Source organism: Mus musculus, chromosome X (assembly GCF_000001635.26).
Source record: "Mus musculus strain C57BL/6J chromosome X, GRCm38.p6 C57BL/6J".
Classification (NCBI taxonomy): Eukaryota; Metazoa; Chordata; class Mammalia; order Rodentia; family Muridae; genus Mus; species Mus musculus.
This window is the reverse complement of record NC_000086.7, coordinates 69,691,450-69,714,846: the sequence shown is the minus strand read 5'-3', so window position 1 is coordinate 69,714,846 and position 23,397 is coordinate 69,691,450. Positions and strand designations below refer to the sequence as shown.

Here is a 23,397-nt window from a genome sequence, read left to right as displayed (position 1 = left end):
CTACCTAGAGATGAGTACCTGCTCAAAAAAGAGTCATAGTTTTTGCAATTAGATCTAATGCTGAATAACTATATTTAACATAAAGCATCATGTTATCACTTTCCATATATATATATGTGTATATATATATATATATATATATATATATATATATATATATATATACATACACACACACATGTGCATGCATTTAAGATTGCTTGGGCCTCCATAAAAAAGATCTATTTTTTTTTTAAATCTCTGGACTCCTTTGCTTGTCCTTCAGAGAGACAACGCAGCTATTCATATATCTATTAGATCTCTAAGGATAATCAATATTCTGTGAAATAAGGTTGCTTACTTAAATTTTTATGCTTCATTGGAATGAATGCTTGTGGTTAGTTCCAAAGACATACTACACTATGTATCTCACCCCTTTGTAATGTAGAGTGACATGGTTAATGAAAAAAAGAGCTAAATATTGATGCTTAACGTTTTAGTGCTTGAGAATGTATTTCATGAATGCTCTGCCATTCTGACAACAGGCAAGACATCAAAGTCAAATTCAGGAAAAATCACAAAATACTCAATCTTCTACCACATTAGACATATCTTGGCTCTTTGACTCAGACTCCAAGAAACTGAAACAATTTGTGGGTAGCCCTGATTTACTCAGTTAAGCCATAAAGGTTGGTTACCCTGTAGGCAAAGTGAGAAATGGTGTTACATGGTCTTTAGGCTCTTCCTGCCTCAATTTTATCCCCTGTTATCAGAGAAAGTTCCATCTCAAGTAAGTAGTGTATTGTCATAAGCCTTGTATTCTGCAGATTTGATTCTTTAATTTCTAGTATGCAGGTAATAGTTTGTCAACTAGTACCTGCATACTAGAAATTAAAGAATTAATTAAACAAACTAAAGAGACAATATGTAGGATCATATACATTTGACAAGAGGGGAGCATGACCATAGTGATGTTGACCAAGGCCAGAGACAAAATGGCAGTGTCTGTAATGGATTCTTTACTTTTGCCTTAGTAACTTTTAATAAGTAGACATTATATATTGGTCCCAAGATACAGACATGATCAAGTTAAGTTCTTTCCCTAAAAAGCTTATCCTTCTAGCAAAAATTACCAGGAGCACAGGAGCAGGAGGAAGTCACTGCATGAAACACTTGGAAAGGCTTTATATCACAGTGGGGTTGTAAGAGAAAAATGTGTGTGTGTGTGTGTGTGTGTGTGTGTGTGTGTGTGACATTTTCAGAAATGTATACTGCATCTCATATGTTAACTGTTTAAATAATGAAATAATGTGTTGATACTACAAATATTAAATTCTTTATCTTCGGGGAATTCAAACTGATGAGATAGTTATAAGTTTTCAAACAATATTTTACTAAAATTAGATGATAGTAGCACTGCTTATATTACATCGATAATATATTTCTGTTATAGCAGGAGGAGATCAAAAGGCAAGAATTGGATGAAAAGAGCTACATGTGTGATCCTAGTCAAGTTGTTTGCCCACTCTGAGCCTGTTTTCCCATTTGTAACAAGAAGGCCATGGCTTGCACAGTCTAGATTATTTTTTTAAGTACCTGTGCTATTAATCTCTAATTTGACATGCTTTGCTTATGCTTTGGCATGGGAGAAGTATCTAAGAGATTTAGAAAACATATAGGTTTACAAACATTGAAATATTCTCACTCTCAGGCCCACAGTCATGGCTCCAGTATTGTTAATATGGGCTGTTAGACCTATGTATCACAACAGGCCATGTAAGCTCTGCTCAGAGCTGAAGAGATAAAGAGGTACTCATTCCCACATTTTCTTTTTACTGCGATATCAAAAAATATAATCAATGCAATTTTGGAGGTATTTACAAATTCCTGTGGTTAAGAGTAATAAGTATGAATAACTGAGTATTTTAAGATAGGAGAATAAATCCACAAAAGTAAAGATTTCTTTTCATAAAGATTTAGAATTAAATTACTGTCACAGCCTCTGAGATGCTTTGGGTTTATCTATTCTTTTTACTTCTAAGGGAATTTACTCCCTAAAAGTGACATTATACATCATGACCCTTACAAGTCAGCACAGCCTAAGGATGCACAGATATTAGGTTTTGAAATCCTGAAAACATGGTATCCACATGTCCTGTTTATGTGAAAGAGAGCTTCACTTTGACAGGCACAGTTGCCTTTCTTTGCTAGTGGGCTCCTCTCCTGAGAGAAAGCAATGTGTAGCAGAAGGTGCTACCTTACCATTAAAGTAAATGACATAGTCTCTGTATCTGTGGGCTCTGAAAGTTCTCCAGGGGCAGTTAGGCCTTTAGATCTCCAAGAGAAAGGGACAAGGACATTAGGATTATCAGGAGTGGTAGCCCAAAGACTCAGCCCTAGAAGGACAGCAGGCAAATCAGCCCCCAGTCTGTTATCAGTTGGGAACTGGTTTATTGGAAGCTGCCAGTCCCTGGTAGAAAAGAGAGGCAGAAGCATTAGCACATTATCTGTAGCCACCTTATGGCTACACACAGGAAATGATGCAAAGAGCTAGGGCACACTGGTAAGGGACCCACTAAGGGCAAGACCCAGGTAGCTGCTGGGGTGAGAATTCATGGAATGACTGTGGTCTTTCCCGGCTTCCACTCTCAGTGTGGTGCCTCCAAAAGATTCCAGTGGATCTTCCTCTGGGACTTGAAAGCTTTGGGATGATCATTGCTATAGGAGGGAACACCTTCCTCAGTGTCCATGAATTTGGCTGTTCCACGTGAGACTTCTCATAGAGAGAAGCAGGGCACATGAGAGGATGTCCTAGCATCTTTCTTCTCTGGCCATTCTCAGGATAGACGTTGCATTTTTCAGAACAAATGAACTTTGTATTAAAGCTTTCATTCAACATATACCATATTAATTAGCTCAAGATCCTTTAAAACCCATATTTGTGCATTGATACCACTCAAGAAACATGATCCTTTCAGGAATAGTGGGGAAACTGGTATTGACATAGGATATCTTGGCATCATCAAAGCAATTGTCACATAAATATGACATCATCAAAGCAATTGTCACATAAATATCTTGCAGAATAGGATAGAAATGTGAAAAAGCTGCATTAGTATGCACCATTGTAGAAGGAGATAATACAAATGTATAAATAAGCAAGTTCAGCCTAGAAGGAAACTCTCCACATGTTTTTCATAAGGTACTTCTCTGTGTGGTATACCATCTCCTCCCAGGGTGCCATGTCATTGTTATCCTCAAGCAGAATTATTGAGGTGAATTGCACAGAGCCCTGGCCCTGAGTCATTACAAAGAAATAAGCAGAACACTACAGCCCACAGCTAGATGTATGGTAAGGGTATGGAACTGTTAATATTTTCTGAAAAGACAATTCACTGTATTCTCATCTGAGATCTTATTCTCCACATCTTCTTGCTCTAGCTGCATTTGTTCGTGTGTGTGTGTGGGGGGGGGGATGGGGAGAATGATAGGGTATATATCTTCAGTGGTACAGATGAGTGTGAGTTGGCTGTAACAGAAGTGAGATTGCTTGATGATTTAGCTACCTTTGAGTTTCCAATGCTCTTGTACATAATCCCTATAACTTCCTTGGTTTGCTAGTTTGGACTAGGATAAATCCCTTCTTTGTTCTGTTGGTGCTTCTCTTGACAAATAAATAATTGTATCTTTGTCTCCCAACGGAAAGTCACATCACATCCAGTTCACCAGTTTCCTAATAATAACAGGCAAATACTAGCACTATGTTTTAAAGGAAGTTCTTTTAAAGTCTTACAGCATTAAAGTCATAGTTTATGGAGTATGTACAAAGTCAACATATCAGAACAGAGTAATCAGGTTGGGAGTGATCCTGAAACTGCTATGAAGCCCACTGGATGATTTTTATTAGTAGCAATGAAACGAGTATAAAAGACTACATTATTTTGGCATAATACATGGCATAGTTAAATAAAGATTTTAGTTGACAACTAATTTTAATTGTAAATATTTTGGCAATTGAGAGAAGAGAATGCATGCCATTCTTAGGTGACATTTATTACAACCGTTACAATGTAGAAGATAATGATTCTGCTGGGTACCGCATGAAAACATAACGTTCAACACTTGGGCATTAACCCAGATGTGCCAGTTCTGCAGAAGCACGGGGATACTATATACAAGGGAGAGATGTTGTCAGAAGAATGTTACTGTCAGAAATAAGAGGTTTGGGATCTGTTTTGTGGACCAGGAGGACCATTAGCTCTATGGATGCTAACAGGAAACAGAAACTGGTTGCACACTTTTAAAGGGCAGCAATCCCATAGGTAGGCAGCTCTAATTCTTACCTTGGCCCCAAACCAGAAATGTCTTGGTTCTTTCTTGGCCAGAGGCCAAGAATATCAGAAAGTAACACTCATTCCTAATCTGGTTTCTTGATATCTTTCTTCTCTTTTATACTACCTAAATGACCAGCCTTACTTGGAAACTATACAAGAGGATTTGATTGAAGTTAAGACTCACCAGGAATTCCAACTGTTGGACTTACCAGACTGACCAGCTCATATCCCTGTACCTCACAACAGTTATGACTTAAATCCCAGAAAAAGGACCTAGCTAGCAGCTTGGTAGATTTGCTCCAGTGGCAACTACTTTATTTCCCTGAGCTCATACTTTTAATTTTATAATAAAATTCTTTTCAGAAGAACTCATCTTCCTGCTGTTCTTTCATTTCTTGAGTGAGACAGAGACAGAGAGACAGAGAGACAGACAGAGAGGGAGACAGACAGAGATAGAGATCCCAGAAGCTACTGACACGGGGTAGTTCTGGTGGCCATTGATTTTTGTCAGGCACTTTAGCTCTCTAAACTATATACATACCTGAGGTGGGAAAGTTGGTGTCACACTCACGGATTCCCTCTCCCTGTTTTACTGTGAGTAAAAGTCATTAGTGGAACAATTTTGTTCCAAACCAAGAGAGAAAATCCAATCATGTGAGCCCTCCAACCATTGAATTGTCTATCTTAGACAGCAGTGAATGAGCACTCTGTCATTTAAGGTGGAATGTTTACTACCTTGAATAACAGAAAGGGAACTTATTTAAAAAAAGAAAGAAAGAAGGAAAGGGAGAAAAGGTAAGTAAGAAAGAAGAAAAGGTGCAACATAGCAAGCTGGCTATTCTTTATCTCTGTATAGTAAGCAATATGTAAAAGAAGACAAGTAACTGAGTGTGTCTATCTGCTCCCCCTCAGCTCTCTCTCTCTCTCTTTTTGTGTGTATGTGTGTGTGTGTGTGTGTGTGTGTGTGTGTGTGTGTGTGTGTGATATAAACATTAGTTTGTAGGCTAAGTGGGTGCCAGGGAAGGAGGGGGGATGGAGAGAGCCCATGTCCGTGGCTCTAGCTCCTGTGCTCTGGGCAGTCAGATGCGGGTAGGCTACGAGACACTTTCCACTCGGTCCCAGGTGGGCATCTAAGCCACTGGACCCCACTCGATGGGGGGTAGACAAGGGGAAGCCCCTGATACCAGAGGCCCCAGGGCGACACTTCGGCCCTGGAGTTAGGGAAGAGAGGGCAGAGGGAGAGAGGTTCCCATGCAGGTGAGAGTCCTTAGTCCGGGCCTTGACTGGAGCACAGGAAGGCCCGGAGATTAGAGAAGGCTTGTTAGAAGAAACCCTATCCTATAGTGTATGCACAGTAGGCCTTGATGAACAGAGGCAATCTATGGTTTTAGAGCTTTCTTGTAGAAAGGCAGGGAGAAAGGAGAGAAGGTGGAAAGAGAGAGAGACTGGCCATGGTCAAGAGGAGAGAAGGGGAAAAGGAGAGAGAGAAGAAAGGCTAGAGAATAAGAAAGGTTAAAGAGAGAGACTAAGGTAAGTAAAAGCTTAAGAGAGCGAGGGAGAAAGAGTAAGAGAGAATGAGGAGAAAGTAAGAGAGAACGAGGAGAGCATGAGGAGAGAGTGAGTTGGGGCCAAACAGCCCCTATTATGGTGGGCTAGGTAACTGGGAGGAGTTTAGCCTGAAAGTCAGAAGCTTGGGACATTGTCCATGAGACTACTAGCCATATACTTCTATTGTGGGGGCTGTGGGGGCAGTAACTTCGACAGGAGCCAGGGTTCCAGGAGACATGAGGGAACTCATACTGTCCCATGTAGGTGGGAATTCTCACCACCAGGTTCTACCTGGGTTCAGACCTCAGCACGACTGGAGACTAGGCTGTCCGTGTTTCACCTACTGCCCCACATTAGATTACCAGATTGGCCAAAAAAATTCATCATTCTTTCAGAATCAGGGTTGGGGAGGCTGTAGGGGGAGAGCCTGCTGCCTTTCAGTGAGGCTGCTTACATCTTTTCTTTTTTTAATTTATTTTTTTAATTAGGTATTTTCTTCATTTACATTTCAAATGCTATCCCAATTTGTCTGAATGCTCAATTTTTTGGAAATCCAGCAACAGTGGAAGCACAGACTTCCCTGGGTTTGATTGCTAACCATTCCTGGCATGCCTGTCTGCTGGTCAGATCAATGTCCTGAACTTGTTTATATATATATATATCTTAAGATAGCCTCCAGAGATTGGAGCCCTGATTCCTGTGCATGCTGGCAATGAGGAAGTAAAAAATCAAGGGTTACATTAAACATAACTTCCAAACCATGACATGGCAACAGCCTGTACCCAATGAAATGCACCATAGAAAAGAAGACTAATTATTTTAAAAGTTAAAACAAATTTATGCTTTCACTGACTTGTTACTAAAATTCTGGCAATACTTCTTCAAATAAGTCATTTATTTATTTATTGCTTTATTCAAACTCTTTGGGGCTAGAAAGTATTTCAAGAAATGTGGAAAATTTACCCCATTGGCTATAGAACTGTGCATAGAAAATGTGTAGCTCATATAAGCTTCTTTTATCCTAACAACCCTCAAACCCTGATCCTGCAGGAAAAGAGACTAATTCTAACTCACACGTGGGAAACATGATCATCAGTGCCCCAGCACACACATTGTATGATAATCAGACCATGCTTTTCCCTGATAAAATCAGTCTTACACTGAATGTAATAAGAACTTTTATGATAAGGAGTAGAGACAGTCGGTGAAACTTATTTTGTTTTTGTGTTTCAAGACAACATCTCTCTGTGTAGTCTTGACTATCCTGGAACTTACTCTGAAGACCAGGTTGGCCTCCAACTCAGATCTGCCTACCTCTACCTCCTGAGTGTCTGTGCTACTACTTTTGGGCCACTGGTTCTTACACATTCTATACTCATACACCACAAAGAAACCTGTCTATAGACAATGATAACAGAGTCAAAAATGACATACCAACCTAATGGATGGCATTAATAATCCTCACTTACTGCTGCAAGCTGCAGTACAATAGTCGTTGTGGTAAGGTGTTTGATATGCGTAACGGATGCTGGTATTGTAAACTTCAATCCTTATCAGAACACTTGTATAAATTATATTGAACTAGTCAGCATATGAGACTACCCACATCACTAGGAACTGCCGTTAGACTGTACAATGCTCAATTGTTTAGTGTCTGTGATACAGGTAAAAATGTGCAAGTTTTGAGGGGTAGAAATATAAGACCTGGCCAGTGTGAAACTAGTTTTATAAACATTAGGATTAAGTAAAAATCTAGTTAGTTTCTTCTCAGTAGTTAGTTCAAATATTTGAGGATTGATAACCTAGAACTTGTCTTAATCCTAACATCAAAGTCCTACCACTGTTAGTTTTCACACCACTACCACCATCACATGCGTAGCTCTTCTATGTCTATTATTTTGTTATAAACTATGCTGAATGATTATCTCTTAAAATACAATGCCTCAAGCCACTCCCCAAATCTTTCATAATTATCCCGTCATGCTTCTTTTTCTTTGTAATCATTTTCTAGGTGGGATGCCGTGCTTTATATCCTCATGGAATGGGTAGCTTCTTTATGCTTGCCCTCTAGTTGCTGCTTTATGTGAAGTTCAGGCAAATCAACAGAAGAAACAACATACCTTCATTTGCTTTTCCCCAAGCAGTATATTGAATAATGTACATTTAATCTCATTCATTCAAAATATCACATGTTGCCTGGATACTTCCTGGAGGCATCTAAGAACTAGCAGAATGGAACCGGCCTAGGAGCAGAGTGAAGCTGTGCAGCAGTAAGTAGAATATTAGAATTCAGAATGTATGTTAAGATAATGAAAATTGATAGTTATCATTCAAAATAGAAAAAAATACTGACAGGTTTTACAACATGGAATTTATTATTATGTTGGCTATCCAATTGTTGCTAGAGAGTTGCACTGTACAGAGACAGCAACAGAGCTGTCCTTTAGGAATCTACCTTGGACTATAAGTAGAAGGTATTATTAGTGAATGGCAACTGCAAGCCAAGGGCAGAAATGGAATTCGTTTCCTGCAATCCACAGTACAAGGCTTTGCCAGGTATTAGTGTTCCATTACTAAGGGCTTCTGGAGCTTTTCAAACATGGTAGCTTTCTTATAGCTTACGCTTATCACATTAAGAAAAAAAATGGTAATGAGGAGTTCATGACCACTGCTTCTAAGGAACAAGGCTCACTTGCTGTTGATGGTGGGGGAGAAATAATAGGTATTTTCATGTAATAAACCCTCCAGTGAATAATTTGGCTGTGGCTTTGCTCTCTCATTATTACTGGGATCAGTAAAAAGAAAGCACTGGCTACAAATACAGAGCAAACTCTATCCAGCACCTTTTACACTGAAGTTTCTTCCCTCTGAAACAATTTCAGTCTTAGAATCACAGCAGCCAGAGTACAAACAAAATTGGTTTGCTTCATTCACATGAAATAAGTTAACAAATCCCTCCACTAACCTACAGACAACCCAGTAAAAATAACCAACAGCCCTGGACTCTTCACCATAGCCTGAGATAACATCAAATCCCTGTGAAGCCCCAAGTGAAACCCCTTTAACACCCGCCCCCCACCCCCACTGATTACTCCAAGTCCCTAAGTGGCTGAGTAGTCCTGAATGCCTGGGCAGACTCTCTGCATTTTTAGATCCTTGTTACCCTAAACTCCCTCCAAATCACAGGGGATGCCTCGCAATTGTGTCTTATATTAAGAGTGGTAAGGAAGCAGCACAAGTGAGAGAAAGAAAAGATGCTTAATACTCCAGGGACTGGCAGCATGGACAGAAAACTTGCTCCCATAGGGATGCTGTAAAGCTTCAATCCTGTTTCAAAACCAGGAAAGAAAATTCCTTTCTTCCATGGTGAAAGCAGATGTTTGTGATATTGTCTAAGCGAGGAGTAGCTAGCTGCTATGCTGCTCCTGGAAATGATAGTTGTGGAGACAGAATATATCAAATGTTTGGTAAACATATGGCCAGTTCGTTTCATCCTCCATTTTTTCTTTTTGAGCTATTTCCTCTTTCTTTCTTTCTTTCTTTCTTTCTTTCTTTCTTTCTTTCTTTCTTTCTTTCTTTCTTTCTTTCTTTCTTTCTTTTTTCTATCTCTCTCTCTCTCCTTCCCTTCTTTCTTTCTTTATTCTTTCCTTCCTTATTTTTTCCTTTTTTTCCTTCTTTTCTTCTTTTCTGTGCTGTATAGCTAGGGTTGGAAATCAAGGACGCACATACACTAGGCAAACACTACTACTTTAGCACTGACAGACAGTCCCAAAAGAATGAGTCTTGTTTTTATTTTATCATTGTTGTAGGGTTTTTGTTTGTTTTAATGTAAAAGGTGACAATCTCACATAGGCCTTATTACAAAAGCATTTTTTTATGAATAACCTCCCATTGACATCTTCAAGAGTACCCGCATCTGGCAAGGCATTTTATCACACTGAGGAAGGAATGAATCCACCTGACTCTTTTCATGACCACCCAGAGCTTCTTAATTCCCTGTGAGAATTCAACATCCCTGAATATCTCCAAATCCTCTGTAATCTCTGTTTTCAGTCTATGCCAACTCTGGAGTAACCAGATCAATACTTTTACTTCCAGCCATAAATTTACTAAAGTACCAAATAGGATATTAAAAAGGAACAATGTCAAAACCCTCACTGGGAAGGTTCTAGAAGGCAAGTATGAGATTGGGATGGAAGTAAATAAATAGTTCACAGAGAGCTGTCTTCTCACACAGAAACCTTTCTCAGGTCCAGGATTCAGGTTGTTGTGTGTAATTACTTTGTAACTCTTGTTGAACAGTCAATTGTCAGCCAGTGGTTTAGTGCTGGCCTTATAGGTACAGATTTTCTGCCAGTGATAACATATATCAACCCCACCCCCATCACAATACCCTTGCCAGTTCCCCTTGTTTATCCTGTCTCTTCTACTTTCCTTCTACTTCTACAAAGTCATTGTAAAACTATCTTAAGACAAACAAACACTTGGTAAGGAATTTGCAAGCAACCCAGAAAGACTATTTTGCAGCTGACAAAAATCAACATGGCTAGCCTCAGGGCTAACACAAGTGAGAGAAACTGAAAAGCTGTGATGTACCTTAGGGACGTTGATGTGGTTTAAACTTAAAATTACACAACAACAACACCAGCACTATTAAAGCAATAGGGACGACTACAGAGGCATCTAAGTTCCCAAAGCATTTGCTATGGAACCATTCAGGGCTGAGTTTGGATTCTCTACACCTACATAAGAAAGTAATGCATGATAGTGCCCTAGCCCATAAGCCTGTACTTCTAGTGATAGGGAGGCAGAGACAGAAACCCTGGGGCTTTCTGACAAGACAGTCCAACTACATCAATGATACCTAGGTTTAGTGAGAAACACAGTGCCAATGAGACAAGGCTGAGAACAACTGAGAAAGATATTCCATGTCAAGCTCTGGTGTCCACATGTGTACCTGCATGTACACTAGCATATACATGTGTATATCCACTTGATGCTTATATTCATACATATATGTCATACATACATGATAAAGATATTCAGGAGGCATACATGTTTAATAAGTAAGCAACTTATAGAGGTGATTTAAACTCCTCAGCAAATCAAACTGTGAATCCATAAAGGGTGGAACTATAAAATTCAAAGTCATGTTTTCAAAATTTGGCATTATAAACCAATAGGAGCATGAATGTGTACAGGGACTAGTATATACAGATCAATTCACTTATGTTACTGTTTTTAATACATTCATGAATGTAGCAGAGTACACTCTTCTCCCCAAGGCTCAGTGGCCAACACAGAAGAGGGACAGAAAGATTATAAAAGGCAGAAGTCATGGAGGATTGTTGTGAAACACTGTCTTCAGGACATGACACGAGAATTGCATTCATGACTAAAGAGACATAAGAAAAAAATCATCTCTAAGTGTGTTGCAATGCCAACCAACATTCCAACTAGAATCTTTGCAAATGTAAATTGTCTAACTCTATAAGTAATGGGGAAGGGAACAGGAGATCAACTAGTTAAACCCTTTTAGATAAAGATGATGATTCAGACTATTCCATTTTAAGAATTATTCTAATGCTATGCACATGAAGGATTTATTGTATTGATAGAGTCTGGGGATATGGGCTAATAGGAAGGACTAGAAAGCCCAGGCACAAAATGAGTAAATATGCTCATTTAAGGCTGTACAAAATATAAAACCAATTCAATGCAAGAAGACAAAAAAGTCTTTGAAGAAGTTGCTGTAAAACATAATACAATTAATCTCACCATAGTGTATAGCACATACTGAAATTGACCCAAATAGATCAGTGACATAAACAAAATTCTTAAAACAAAGAAAAACTATGGTAAAAAAGGTTACAGCCTTAAGTCTGATTAAAAAAAGGAGGCTTTGCTCTGAAATCATAGCCCATAAAAGAAGAGCAGGATATAATGGACTTCATCAAAATTAAAAATCTTGCTCTTATGTATGTTTGTATATATATATATATATATATATATATATATATATATATATATATACATATATATGCATATATACATATGCATACACATATACATATATGTTTGTCACCAATTACCCTTTCTTGTATGATCAAGATATCAGTGGACTATGATACATTGTCATATAAGTAGCTCTGCTATGAAATTGCATTTTGTTATGTATGGCCTACTTATGAATACCTATTGTGTTTGGTATAGTCAATCTTGTAAGTTGCTTTCCTGATTTTGTACCATGGGATTTCTTTGTTAACTTTTTTAGTTTTTCTCTAGTTCACTGAGTCAGGGGCTAAGTTCCCAGTAGCTGCATAAAACCAAATCCTACAATCCTATATCCTTATGCAGAATACTTAATGGACTTGGGAGCCTGATTCCGTAGGTGAAGATCCTGGCTCTTCTCACTTCTGGTTAACTATGGGATTTGCAAATTCACTTGAGCTCTAAGTGCTTTAATTCATTATCTCTAACAGGTAGATGATTTGAGACTTGCTTCCAAGCATTAGTTTGGTGATTCTATGTATATGTGAAATGCCTATAATAGTACTAGGCACCAAATAACAAACTAAAACAAAAACCTAGCTAAAGTAAATGTTTGGTAGTATTGTGATCGTACTTTGAATTTCAACCAGCATTGATATACAATCGTGCAACAAGAAATAGTTAAGTTACTGATGTTTTTGAGACATCCAGGATGTCACATATCTTTTAATTACTGGCCTCTAGGTAATGAGATATATAGTGTTGAAGATAACACAACATGTTAGTGGGAACTTGTCAAAATATAATATATTTGTCAGCACTCAAAGCCTTGACAATTACTCATATTCTTCTTTGATTTTTGCTTTCTTTTTCTGTCTTTTTTTTTTCTTCAGCACTCCAGATTGAACCCATGGCTTTACAGATCCTAGACATTTTCCTGGACTTTTAAGATGTTTTTCTTCCTTTTAAAACTTCTGGTTTCATTGAAATCTCTGATTTTCCCCTGAGTACCTCTTACATTTGCTGTCTCATTCTGAAACATGGCCTGGAATTTAAAAGGACTCCAGTTCTCTCCCCCTTCTAGTGATTTATTTGTTAATGTATGTGGAAGCAATATCATATGTTGTTAGGTGAGGAGCCAAGAACTTTTCATTTGTTGAAATATTCTTTTTATGTTTCTCACAGTGCTTTATCTTGTTCATATATCCAAGATATATTTAATGTTAAGCTAAATTGTAAATACATAAAGTATAAATGAGGTCTTTTGAACATTAAATATTACATTTCATTGTTTTATATTTTAAAGTGTAAATGATTTATAAGTATCCATTCCACATATTTATTTTACAGAAATAAATGTTTCCTGATTGCGTTATTTATAAGTGAAACTCTCTCATTATGTGCTGACAATGCTTCCTCCAGACCCAAAGACTGTAATGAAAACCCTAGCATCAAACATGGAAATCTCTCTTTTGCCTTGTTGGCCAGGGATTTTCAAGAGTCTCCCAAAATATCACAGGATACTGCTATTGTCCTTGGTTTTTACCCTGCCCTCCAAAAAGTGGAAGGTGAGATCCTATTGCTGAAGATTCCATGTACTTCTGACCCAGCACACAGAGGACCCTGAGCTGAAACTGACCTGATTAGCCTCCTCCCTGAGGAGTAGCTTTCATATGAGAAGGAAGGACACAATCAATAGTTGTACCCAGCTATGGTGCTTATGAACCACTAAAATAACCAGCATGACAAGATAACCCTATGGGTACAGCAGTGACATGAATACCTTGGCAGTAACCAGCAGCTCTTTAATTGGACTTAAGACACACTAAACAAGATGGAAATCATGCATGCCACTGGAAACCTAGCCAACTACTCAGAGCTTGTAAAACCCTGAGAATTTTGGAGAACCTACAATTGTCACTTTCTTAAACTAGCATAATCCTTAACTATATTCTGAATATTTGTCCTTATTTTCACAGGTAAATGTAGTCCTCAATTCTCATCAAGGAAACTTCTCTTTGAAACATGGAGGCCACTACAGAACTCCAACCAATCAAAATGCACGCCCACATCTCCCATACCTGGGGCTCAGGGACTATTGCAGAAAAGAGGGCAGAATAAGAGCCAGAGGACCAGGCACTTTTCTGTGACACTGTGTCTCCTAACAATGTCAGAGGCTACACACATAAAATCTCACCAGTATGACTGCCTAATGTCAGTGGAACAAGATTAATAATAGTAGACATGGCAGGGTAGACAAGGGAAGGATCAAGGATCGTGAGGTTTCAACCCTATACAAAGAACTACAGGCAACTGAGAAATGAGGGGAGTGGGAGAAATAGTCTTACTGAGGAAAGAACACAATTAGCTACACAATAGTAAATGGTCAGCCCTGAAAACACACAAACAAGTAACAATCTCTCTCTTTTTTTACTGCCCTATGCCCCTGATAGTCTTTCAAATTCATCACCTATTCTTCTTTAATTATTGTTTTTAGACACACACACATACACACACACACTGTTATAGCTAATGGCTAATTTTTATTGTCAACTTGATTGGCTACATTTAAATCAGTTAAGACCCAAGCATCTGAGCACGTGAGGGATATTCTTAATTGAATCATTTGAGGAGGAACCCTAAATCTGGGTCATACCTTCTGATAACAGTCCACGTTAAAGGACATGTAAAAGGGAAGGTTTTGCTTGATGGCTTATCCTTGGTTTCATTGGCAAGTGCATTCATTCTGTTGTTGAGATATTCCTTAGCTGATAATAAAAGCTATCTATGTTCTCAACATAGACAGAAGACCACCAGCTCTTTAGGAATTCTCCAGGATTTACTACCATAATGAGACTGCTGAGACATCCACTCTCTCTGAGTAAACAACTGCTAAATTCTTGGCCTTTCTGCCAGGAGCCATTGTTGTATTACTCAGAAAGCAGTCATGTACCTCATTCAGATTGTTCTGGTCCTTCACAGAATTCTGACTAGCATAATCACAAAAATATACATACATGTGTTTGTATGCATGCATGTATGTATGTATGTATGTATGAATGTATGTAGGTATGTATGTACATACACACACATACACACACACATACACACACACACACACACACACACACACACACACACACACACACAAAACCTACTGAGTCCATTTACTGTTACTTGTTTGTATGTGTGCTTATGTCTGACCCCTGTGCCAGGCATGGGAAAACTTTACTTCAAATTTTTGTTCAGGAGAAGGCTACAAAAGATTTCTAAAATAGTATAAACTATTCCTATCACCCTTTGCTGCCTCCAGGAACTTAAAGGGAAAACCCTATTGCAGAAGCAACTACACATTTCAGACTGAGTGCATGGAGAAATCCAGTTGGAAGGCTCCAGAATGCTTTTTATATACTAGAGAAAGACTGATCTTTACTTTATTCTTCCTTTTTTTTTTTTTTAAATCAGAAGATGCCTACCATGTTGATTATGAAAAGGTTGCTAACTTGATGCATTTTTTCAGACACTGGTATTATATTTGCAGAGTAGCAAATAGAATGGCAAACTTTCTTGTATTATCATTTTCTCTCCCAAATTAATTCTACTGGCAAAGCAAGGACCAAAATGCTGCTTCTCAAACAAAAGCTGTTTCTTCTTTCAGAAAAACCTAGAACCCTCTTTGTCAAGCCAATGCATTGTTTCATTGCCTTTTTCTGTATATCTAAGATACAAAAAGCAGGTGTAAATTTTACACATGGTGTAAATTCTCCCAGGCTTTCATTCAGTTCAATGGAAAATAATGAATCACCATATTCATGAAAAGAAACAGGTTGACGGAAAACAGACTTATTTTTATAGCTCACCTAAAATATATAGGGACTCATATATCTACTCAGCTCTTTTAAAGGGACTACTCTTGCTCCCTCCCTGTATAGCTAAATGCTCCGTTGCTAAGTTACTGGTATTTGACATCATCTCTTTCCTGACATCTCCCCATGTGTGACAGGTTCTCATGATTCACTGAGCCAGTCACCTCGTTACTCACATTACTCACTTTCACAATGACGTCTGTAAAATAATTTAAAATTCACCTCATATGCTAGCTGTAAACCCCTAGATTCCACATGAAAATATTTCAGCTGCTTGCCAGGTTCTGGGTGCATTTGGAAGCACATTGGAGCGCTTACCTTCATTGTTCACATAATAGTTTTTATAATTAAATTTAGCATCTTTCTTCTAGGTTAGGTTTGTGTTAGAGACAAGGGCAAATGATTACTAGGTAGCAAATAATGGACAATATATGTTATGGGCTAATTTGGTTCTATGAATAGCTCACCTCATATGTGCATGGTTTTTATTAAGTCCATTAGAGGTTTGAATTAGCTTCAGAAAAGGTAGTACTTCATATAATTTACCCAGTCAAGGGTATTTTCACCTGCTGATAAATTTACATATTTCACAGTGTCATTAGGTAAGAACTAGTTGTCAGATTAGGTAGGGGTAAAATCATTAGTTCATTTATTTGACTCTATCAATGTTAACATTAATTATAGTCTTAATTATATAAAGCAATTGTTGTCTTCATTAGACATGCTATTTATATAGTATTTCAAGAAACTATAATTTTAAAAACCCATACCGGAATGGGATAGATACTTTTAGAGATGTTCCAGAAGAATTAGTATTTAAGAGAATTATAGAGAAAATATCCTACATGAGTTCAATTTCAAAACTATTTACATAGTCATTTGGCAGGATATAAAATCAATTGACTAATTATTGGTTAAATTTGTAAAGGAAATTTTTCTGAAAGGTACTGATTATTCTTTATAATTATGATAATACAACCAAATTTTCTTTCAGGCATAAGTGTCTGACCAATTTTGTTCCCTGATCCATTTTATCTCACTCATAATATCAACCTTTTCACCAACCCTATTAAAAATTAAAAATAACAAATACTGTATATGGCTATCTTGTAATTATTTGGCAAGTTTGTTCCATGATAAAACTATAAACATAAATATAAAACTAAGGAGTAGAATTGCCATAATTTAATATGCGGTGGAAACGCAGATCAGCTGTAATCAAAAAGTGGTGCCTGTGTAAGTGTTTACCAACCTGATCCATATGGCAAGGGAAATTGTAAAAAGCACAGTTTATCAAATACAGTTCCTAAATCCTAGATAGTGAATTCAGCATTTCTCATAAACAGTGAATTACCCTTACAGATGTTTGCCTATGAAATTATCATCTACAGAAGGTACTTTGCTAGGAAACACAATCTGTTCAGCATCAAATCTAAGAGAAGCATGCTATCTGCATTTTTGACTCTAGAAAGGATTTAATTGATAGTTTGTTGACATTTTATGTAAATTCTTACTAGATACAAATAAATCATATTGTTGCAGAACAAATAATCACTGAACATCCATCCTTAGCTGGTAGCATTTAGAGTATGCTATTCTCATTGGCTTAATGCTCCCAGAAATGATGAGTCTATGATGCATAAAACCCGTAGAGCTCAGAAAAGAAGCTGCTGGTGTTGCCCATATTATTACTTACGAGCAGTCTAGGAATCCCTGTATGATAAATGAATTGTAACCGCAGAATGTCATCACTGGGTAGAGCTATTGTTATTTTTTATTTCTGTTTGCACTAGAGAGTAGCTTGACTCTAAAAGAGCAAATGGTACACTGATAGAAATAAGTATATAAGCTAGGATCTAGTTTACAAATGGCTGATTTATAAAATTTATAATAAGCGATAATATTCTTGTGAAGTGCCAAATACACCTGCGCCTATGTAGCTTGCTTTGTGCGACAAAGTAGTTTTATGAAATTTTTTTCGTAGGTGAATACGTTCTAGTATGTTTTTAAAAAAATGAATATGAAAAATTTAATTTGTACATATTTTGTGAAAATATATGCATGATGAATGTTGTACATAATTTATAAAAATTATGCCTTTAAAGGTTTCTCTGAGGATTCAAATAAATGTATTACATGCTACCCAGATATTATTAGTAGTACTTCTTTTATCATGAGTAGTATACTTGCTATTGCTGTCTTTATTAACAATTGAAATGAAACATGAAAATATTCTATAATGCCAAGAAAGAGGAATTTCTGTCATTATGGATTGTTCAAACTCTTTTAATGTTGTTAGTGCTTTCTCTTTGAATGCAAGAAATGTTAGTCAGTGTATGAAACATTTTTTTAATATAATTTTAAAGAGATTCTCAGTGAAGGAAGCCTGGTGGTGGCAGGGCGGTTGACAGCTAAGAATAGTGCAGAGACCACTAGATTTCAACAACAAAGAAAACTATGATTTACTCCACCTCTGCCTCCTTCAAGACCCACCCTTGCTTGCAGGGTTGCCAATAAGATAGACTGATGGTGTCACACCTGGCTAATGAAAAATCTGTCCTTGGGTTTTCATATATAGTAGGGAAAAGAAGATCAGAGAGGAAGGAAAGTTAGAAGAATGAAAAACTAAAATATACATAAGCAAATAGCCTGTACAGTGACTACTGTCAGAAAACAGTATGACAGAAATGTGAGAAAGGAATCAATAGAGGGAGTGGTTGACAGGGGTGGGAGGGAGATAAGAGATTGTGGGGGGATAAGAGTAATCAGAATGCATTATATACAATGTATATAAAATTGTCAAAGAACAAATTTAATTAATAAAATTCCTTCACTAGGGGGTAGGCAGTGAGGTAGAAAGGGGGTTATCTTCCTTTGTAGTTTAGATAAACAGACTAATGCAGCTCCTAAGGAAAGAAATGCCAAGAGCAACTGGGAGCCAATTCTTTCTCCTCAGGGGGCTAGAGCCACATCTTCCAGCTACACAGTTATTTTACCTATGAGAGATGAATCTGCTTTTAAATCAATTTAGTTTGAAAAACACAGAAGGATTCAGGAGAAAAACTGAGAAAAAGAAAAGTTACTTTGTCTGTGTTTGAATCAATTTAGTTCGAAAAGCACAGAGGGGTTCACTGGAGAAGCTGAGAAAAAGAAAAATATTTTTCCTGAAGAAGGACACAACCTAGAGATAACAGGGTCCTAAAATCAGCATCATGGACATGTGAATAAAAACAAGTCCTAAAGTATGCTCTGTCGTGACATGCAGTGTTGTCGACAACAATTTAAATACAAGTCATAAGAGTTTAGGAATAAACTTTGGAAAGTTAAGTCTTGTTCCATATATAGGGAATAAAACATTCCACTCTTCCATAAGAGAACTTCTGTTCATTTATAACACTACTGAAGAAAATAAATCAAACAGAATTCTAAACAATCAATGCACCTTCCAAAACAAAACCAATCAACCAATCAAAACAGAAAACAAAACACAAAATTTCCCTAGGTTCTCTTCCAAGAGCAGAAGGACTTTTAATTTTTCAATTGCAGCTACTTTTTATGAACTTACTAAGGCTACCGGCCTTTTTTTCCATGCTTAAGTGAAAGGCTGCTGTTTCCCTAAGTGTTCAGACTCTTACAGGTGTTCTCACTAATTCCCTCACTGTCACTGTATGACACACTTAAGCACCAGTGTGGGATGCCTGAAGGAGAGAATTCAATAGTGACAAGTTAGATGGCGACTCTTAGGTGGATATGACATTCTGGGTATAAAGTAAAAGCCCTGACTGATGCAGTTTATTTATGCTTGCCCCTCAGGGAACCAAGAGTAGACGAAGGTTACCATGCCCACTGAGTAAGCCATTTCTTTTACTCTTGCCTTTCTTTAAACATGCTGGATAACAAGGAAGGATTGTAGGGAATTTCCAGTATCTACCCAATGGAACAAATAGCCAAGTTCCCAGGGTGTATCATGCTTATAGATTTTACTGTGACTGGTATGGCTCCTGTCAATGCCCAGGCCCCAAAGGATAGATACTGAACAAATTGCTGAGCTCCTTTCTTACAAAAGTGACCACCATATCTTCAGACTATAGAGTATCATCTCCAATCAAACAGGTAAGACTAATTTTTTTTTAATTCTCAAAAGCATGCTCTTTTGGCTGAAGCAGATTCAGAGATAGCCATAGGAAGGAAAAGTGTTTAGCAGGCCAAGGTGACTTTAATCAGCTTAGTGTTCTTCACTATTCTTTGGCAGCAGGTTGGCATGGATGGCTTCAAATACTAGCCTGCTGAGAAAGCACTTACTTATCTAGGACCCAGGGCTTTAGGAGAGTCAGTTTGATGTTGTTAACTGAGGGAAAGGGGTTACTAAGTTTCACTGAAACACACTTTGTCTTCTTTTCTGGGAAGAAAACTTGCATGGTTTCCACATGCCTATACCGGTTATCATTTATCATAATAATGAGCATTTATATACTACTTGGCAGTTTACAAGAGAATTATGATATAATATTTGACAGACAAGGAATTGAGATTCAGGAAGATGAAGTCATCTGTCCAAAGGCACAAAGTCACAAAAGTGACAAAAGGCAAAGCCAGGGCAGGAACTCCCTCCTATTATTCATCTTCTTTAAATACTATATTACCATATGATTCCAACTGGCAAAGATGATAGGTAGATACATTTTTCTCCCTTTCTTGTGGTATTTTCAACTTTGTTCTTCCTCTAAGCTTCTCCCATTCTCCTAAGTAGGGCTGTCCATACAAGCTATGAATGGTCAGCCTGATCATGCTCCCTTCACAGTCCCTATAACTATATTACATTGCCAGTGTATTCAAGTCCCAACAAGAGTCCAAAAACAGACATGTGAGGTGAGGATTAAGGTATGGTGTGTGAATAGGGAATGTTTCCTAAATATGGTGAGAGGCATCTTTTTTTCCCCCAGAATTCTAAATTATGTCCTAGACCAGCTAAGAAATCACCAGAACTTTAATTACTTTAGAGTGCAGAGTAATGAGAGGTAAGAAATGAAGCAGGTGATACAAGCAGATCTTGGGTGTTGAGTGCAAGAGTACTTTAAACAATTTAAACAGATAGATTGCCTTGTTGTTAATTGACACAGAAATAAAAGTTCAAACTCACCCGCAAGATTTCTTCAACACAGCTTGGATCACTGGTAAGGCTTACCTAAAATAAACAAAATATAATAAATATAACCAAGTTAAACTCAGAAAAGTTTAGTGTTCACTGTCAGATAAGCCATCAAGACAGAAAAAAACCCCAACAACTTTATTTTTCCTATTAAATGCAAAGCACCAAGGTCTGAAAATGGCTAATCTTGTATTACTCTAGCAAATCAGGGAAGCCAAGAAAGTGACTCCTTGCTCTCTCACATGCATTGTAGGACTCTTAGCTGGTTTCCTCCCCTTCAGGTTTATACAAAATGGGAACCTAACCATGTGATCTCCCACCCTTTCAATCCTGAAACATAGTTTTGTATATTATTACATTTGAAGAAGTAGGCTATATAAAATCTCTGATTAATTCATTTTTCCTTCAATTTGGGCAGTCACAACCAGATGCCTATTTTTTATTTTAAAAAATTCTTAATAATAATAATAATAATAATAATAATAATAATAATGTTTACCTCATGAAAATTTTCCTTCCCTTCTCTCCTCTTTCTACCTTCCCCTTCCCCCATCAACTCCTCCTCCATTTCTCTTTGCGAAAAGGCAGGCCTTCCAAACATGGCATATCAAGTTGCAGTAAGACTAGTCACTTCCCCTCATGCCTACATATTTTTTAATACAAAATAAACTGTATTCCTGTGAGCATTGCAGATTTGCCTTGGCATTTAGAGGAAATCTCAAGCAGATAGTAAGTGAATACCATGAGGCATCTTTCTGTCTCTCTGTGTGTGACATTTTCTTAATCAATCAAAATCCAGCCTTAACTTCAACATGCTGAGTACTTGCTGTATGTCAAGCAAATGACATTTTTCTCCCAGGGCTTGGGTACCAGTGAATGCGATGAGGCAGACATCACCATGAGGTAGCAGTTAACTATGGTGAATGATGAGGAGCTTGCAAGTAGAACTACCACCTGGCACCATGGTACTTGTGCAAGATCTGAGCATCTCCTAAACATCCCCACCTCTCCTCTTCAAACCTTCACTCTCTTCAGGATTAAAAAAAAATCCCATTACTCGTGTTCTGGGAAGAAAAACAGCAGTTATCTCTCATTAACTGCTTTGAGGGATCATGGGCAAGTCCTGTACTGTGAACACTATGACAGGATCTGTGAACCCGAGACCTCTTGCAACTCTGGTTTATTATTATGCTCAGATTACAGATGAAGTTAAGAATATTTGAAGAACAAAGTTAAAGCATATTTGAGGAAATCAAAAAAGGCCTGTGACACCAGATTTCTTTTCAACCTCAAAAATGCAAGTGATATCATGTAAATCTTCAAGTATTATAAAATTCATTATTGAATAGCCATTGATTTTTGACCATAATTTATTAAATGCCTTCTACATGTAAGGTCTCAGTTTCAGGAAGCATAAGATCCTAAGTAAAAGAGGCATGCTGAGATGGTGTCCAATAATGAGGTTAGCTACCCTGAATTGACACACATTTCCAAGTTACACTTGTTATTCTAGCTTAATTATTATCTGTATTCCCTTTCATATTAAACATTCTCCACTTTGAATGACAAATTATATAATCATCCTTCCTAATGCAATAACATTTGAATATAGGCTAAAGAGACACTACAAATAATGGCTCAAAAATGGGCTAGACACATGTTATAAAGCACCTTAAATTATAGATTTTATATAGGGGCTCAACAGTGATTGGCCTAATGTAGTTCATTTATTCTTTAATTTATTCAAGAAATACTTTTAAAATCTATTTTGAATCAGGCTGGCAATAGGCAGAAATGCAATAGGAAGAAAAAAAACGACAAGTTTTTTCTTCCTCATTTCTCTATAAAGGAGAACGTTCCATGTATATCCATATACATATGCTTATCACATGTGTACTTGGCACAAATGGAGGCAAAAAGAAGGTGTCAGATCTCTTGGAATTAGAGCTATGATGCTTGTTAAAAGTGACAAATACTCTTAATTGCTGAATCATCTTTCTAGCTACTACTTTAGATTCTGATTTTTAAATTAACAACTAGTGATAGTCCACAGAATGTATATTTTCTGGTCTAACATATTATTCTACAACTTAAAATTCTTATTGGTAATTCATAGTAACAAAAAAACATACCCACTAATTTCTCAATGGTACAGCAATTGTAGTTTTCAAGATGATTCTTAAATTTTCAATTAATACCTTTTCCAAACACAAATATCCCAAGGTGTAATGAAGATTTAAATTGTCATTGTTGTGTAGTGTCAGAGTTAATGCTACAGGATAAATATCTGGCATCATGCTCTCCTCCCAGTACCATTGCTTAGCTTTTTTACACAAACATATCAATATTAATTTTGAAACTAAAGAGGCCTAAACACCAATATTTACCAACAGAAAGAGTACTCTCCTGAGTCAAAAAACTTGGGTTAGAAACCTTGATAAGAGGCATATTCAAAGTTTCAGCCTTTATAACTATAAAATATAATTAAATGTAAAGTAAAAGTAATCGTGACTGATCCTCTTGAAACTCT

The 23,397-nt window shown here is 37.3% G+C and overlaps 1 protein-coding gene across 8 annotated transcripts in view; it reads right to left on the bottom strand.

Moving 5' to 3' along the window:
- The window catches only part of Aff2 (AF4/FMR2 family, member 2), a 511,865-nt gene that overhangs the window by 157,208 nt on the left and 331,260 nt on the right, over nucleotides 1-23,397 (bottom strand). For all 8 annotated transcript variants that reach the window (XM_006527821.4, XM_030251226.1, XM_006527820.4 and 5 more), the window contains exon 4: nucleotides 20,859-20,903. In XM_006527821.4, the coding sequence (XP_006527884.1) occupies nucleotides 20,859-20,903 (45 nt within the window). The remainder of the gene's footprint in view (nucleotides 1-20,858; nucleotides 20,904-23,397) is intronic.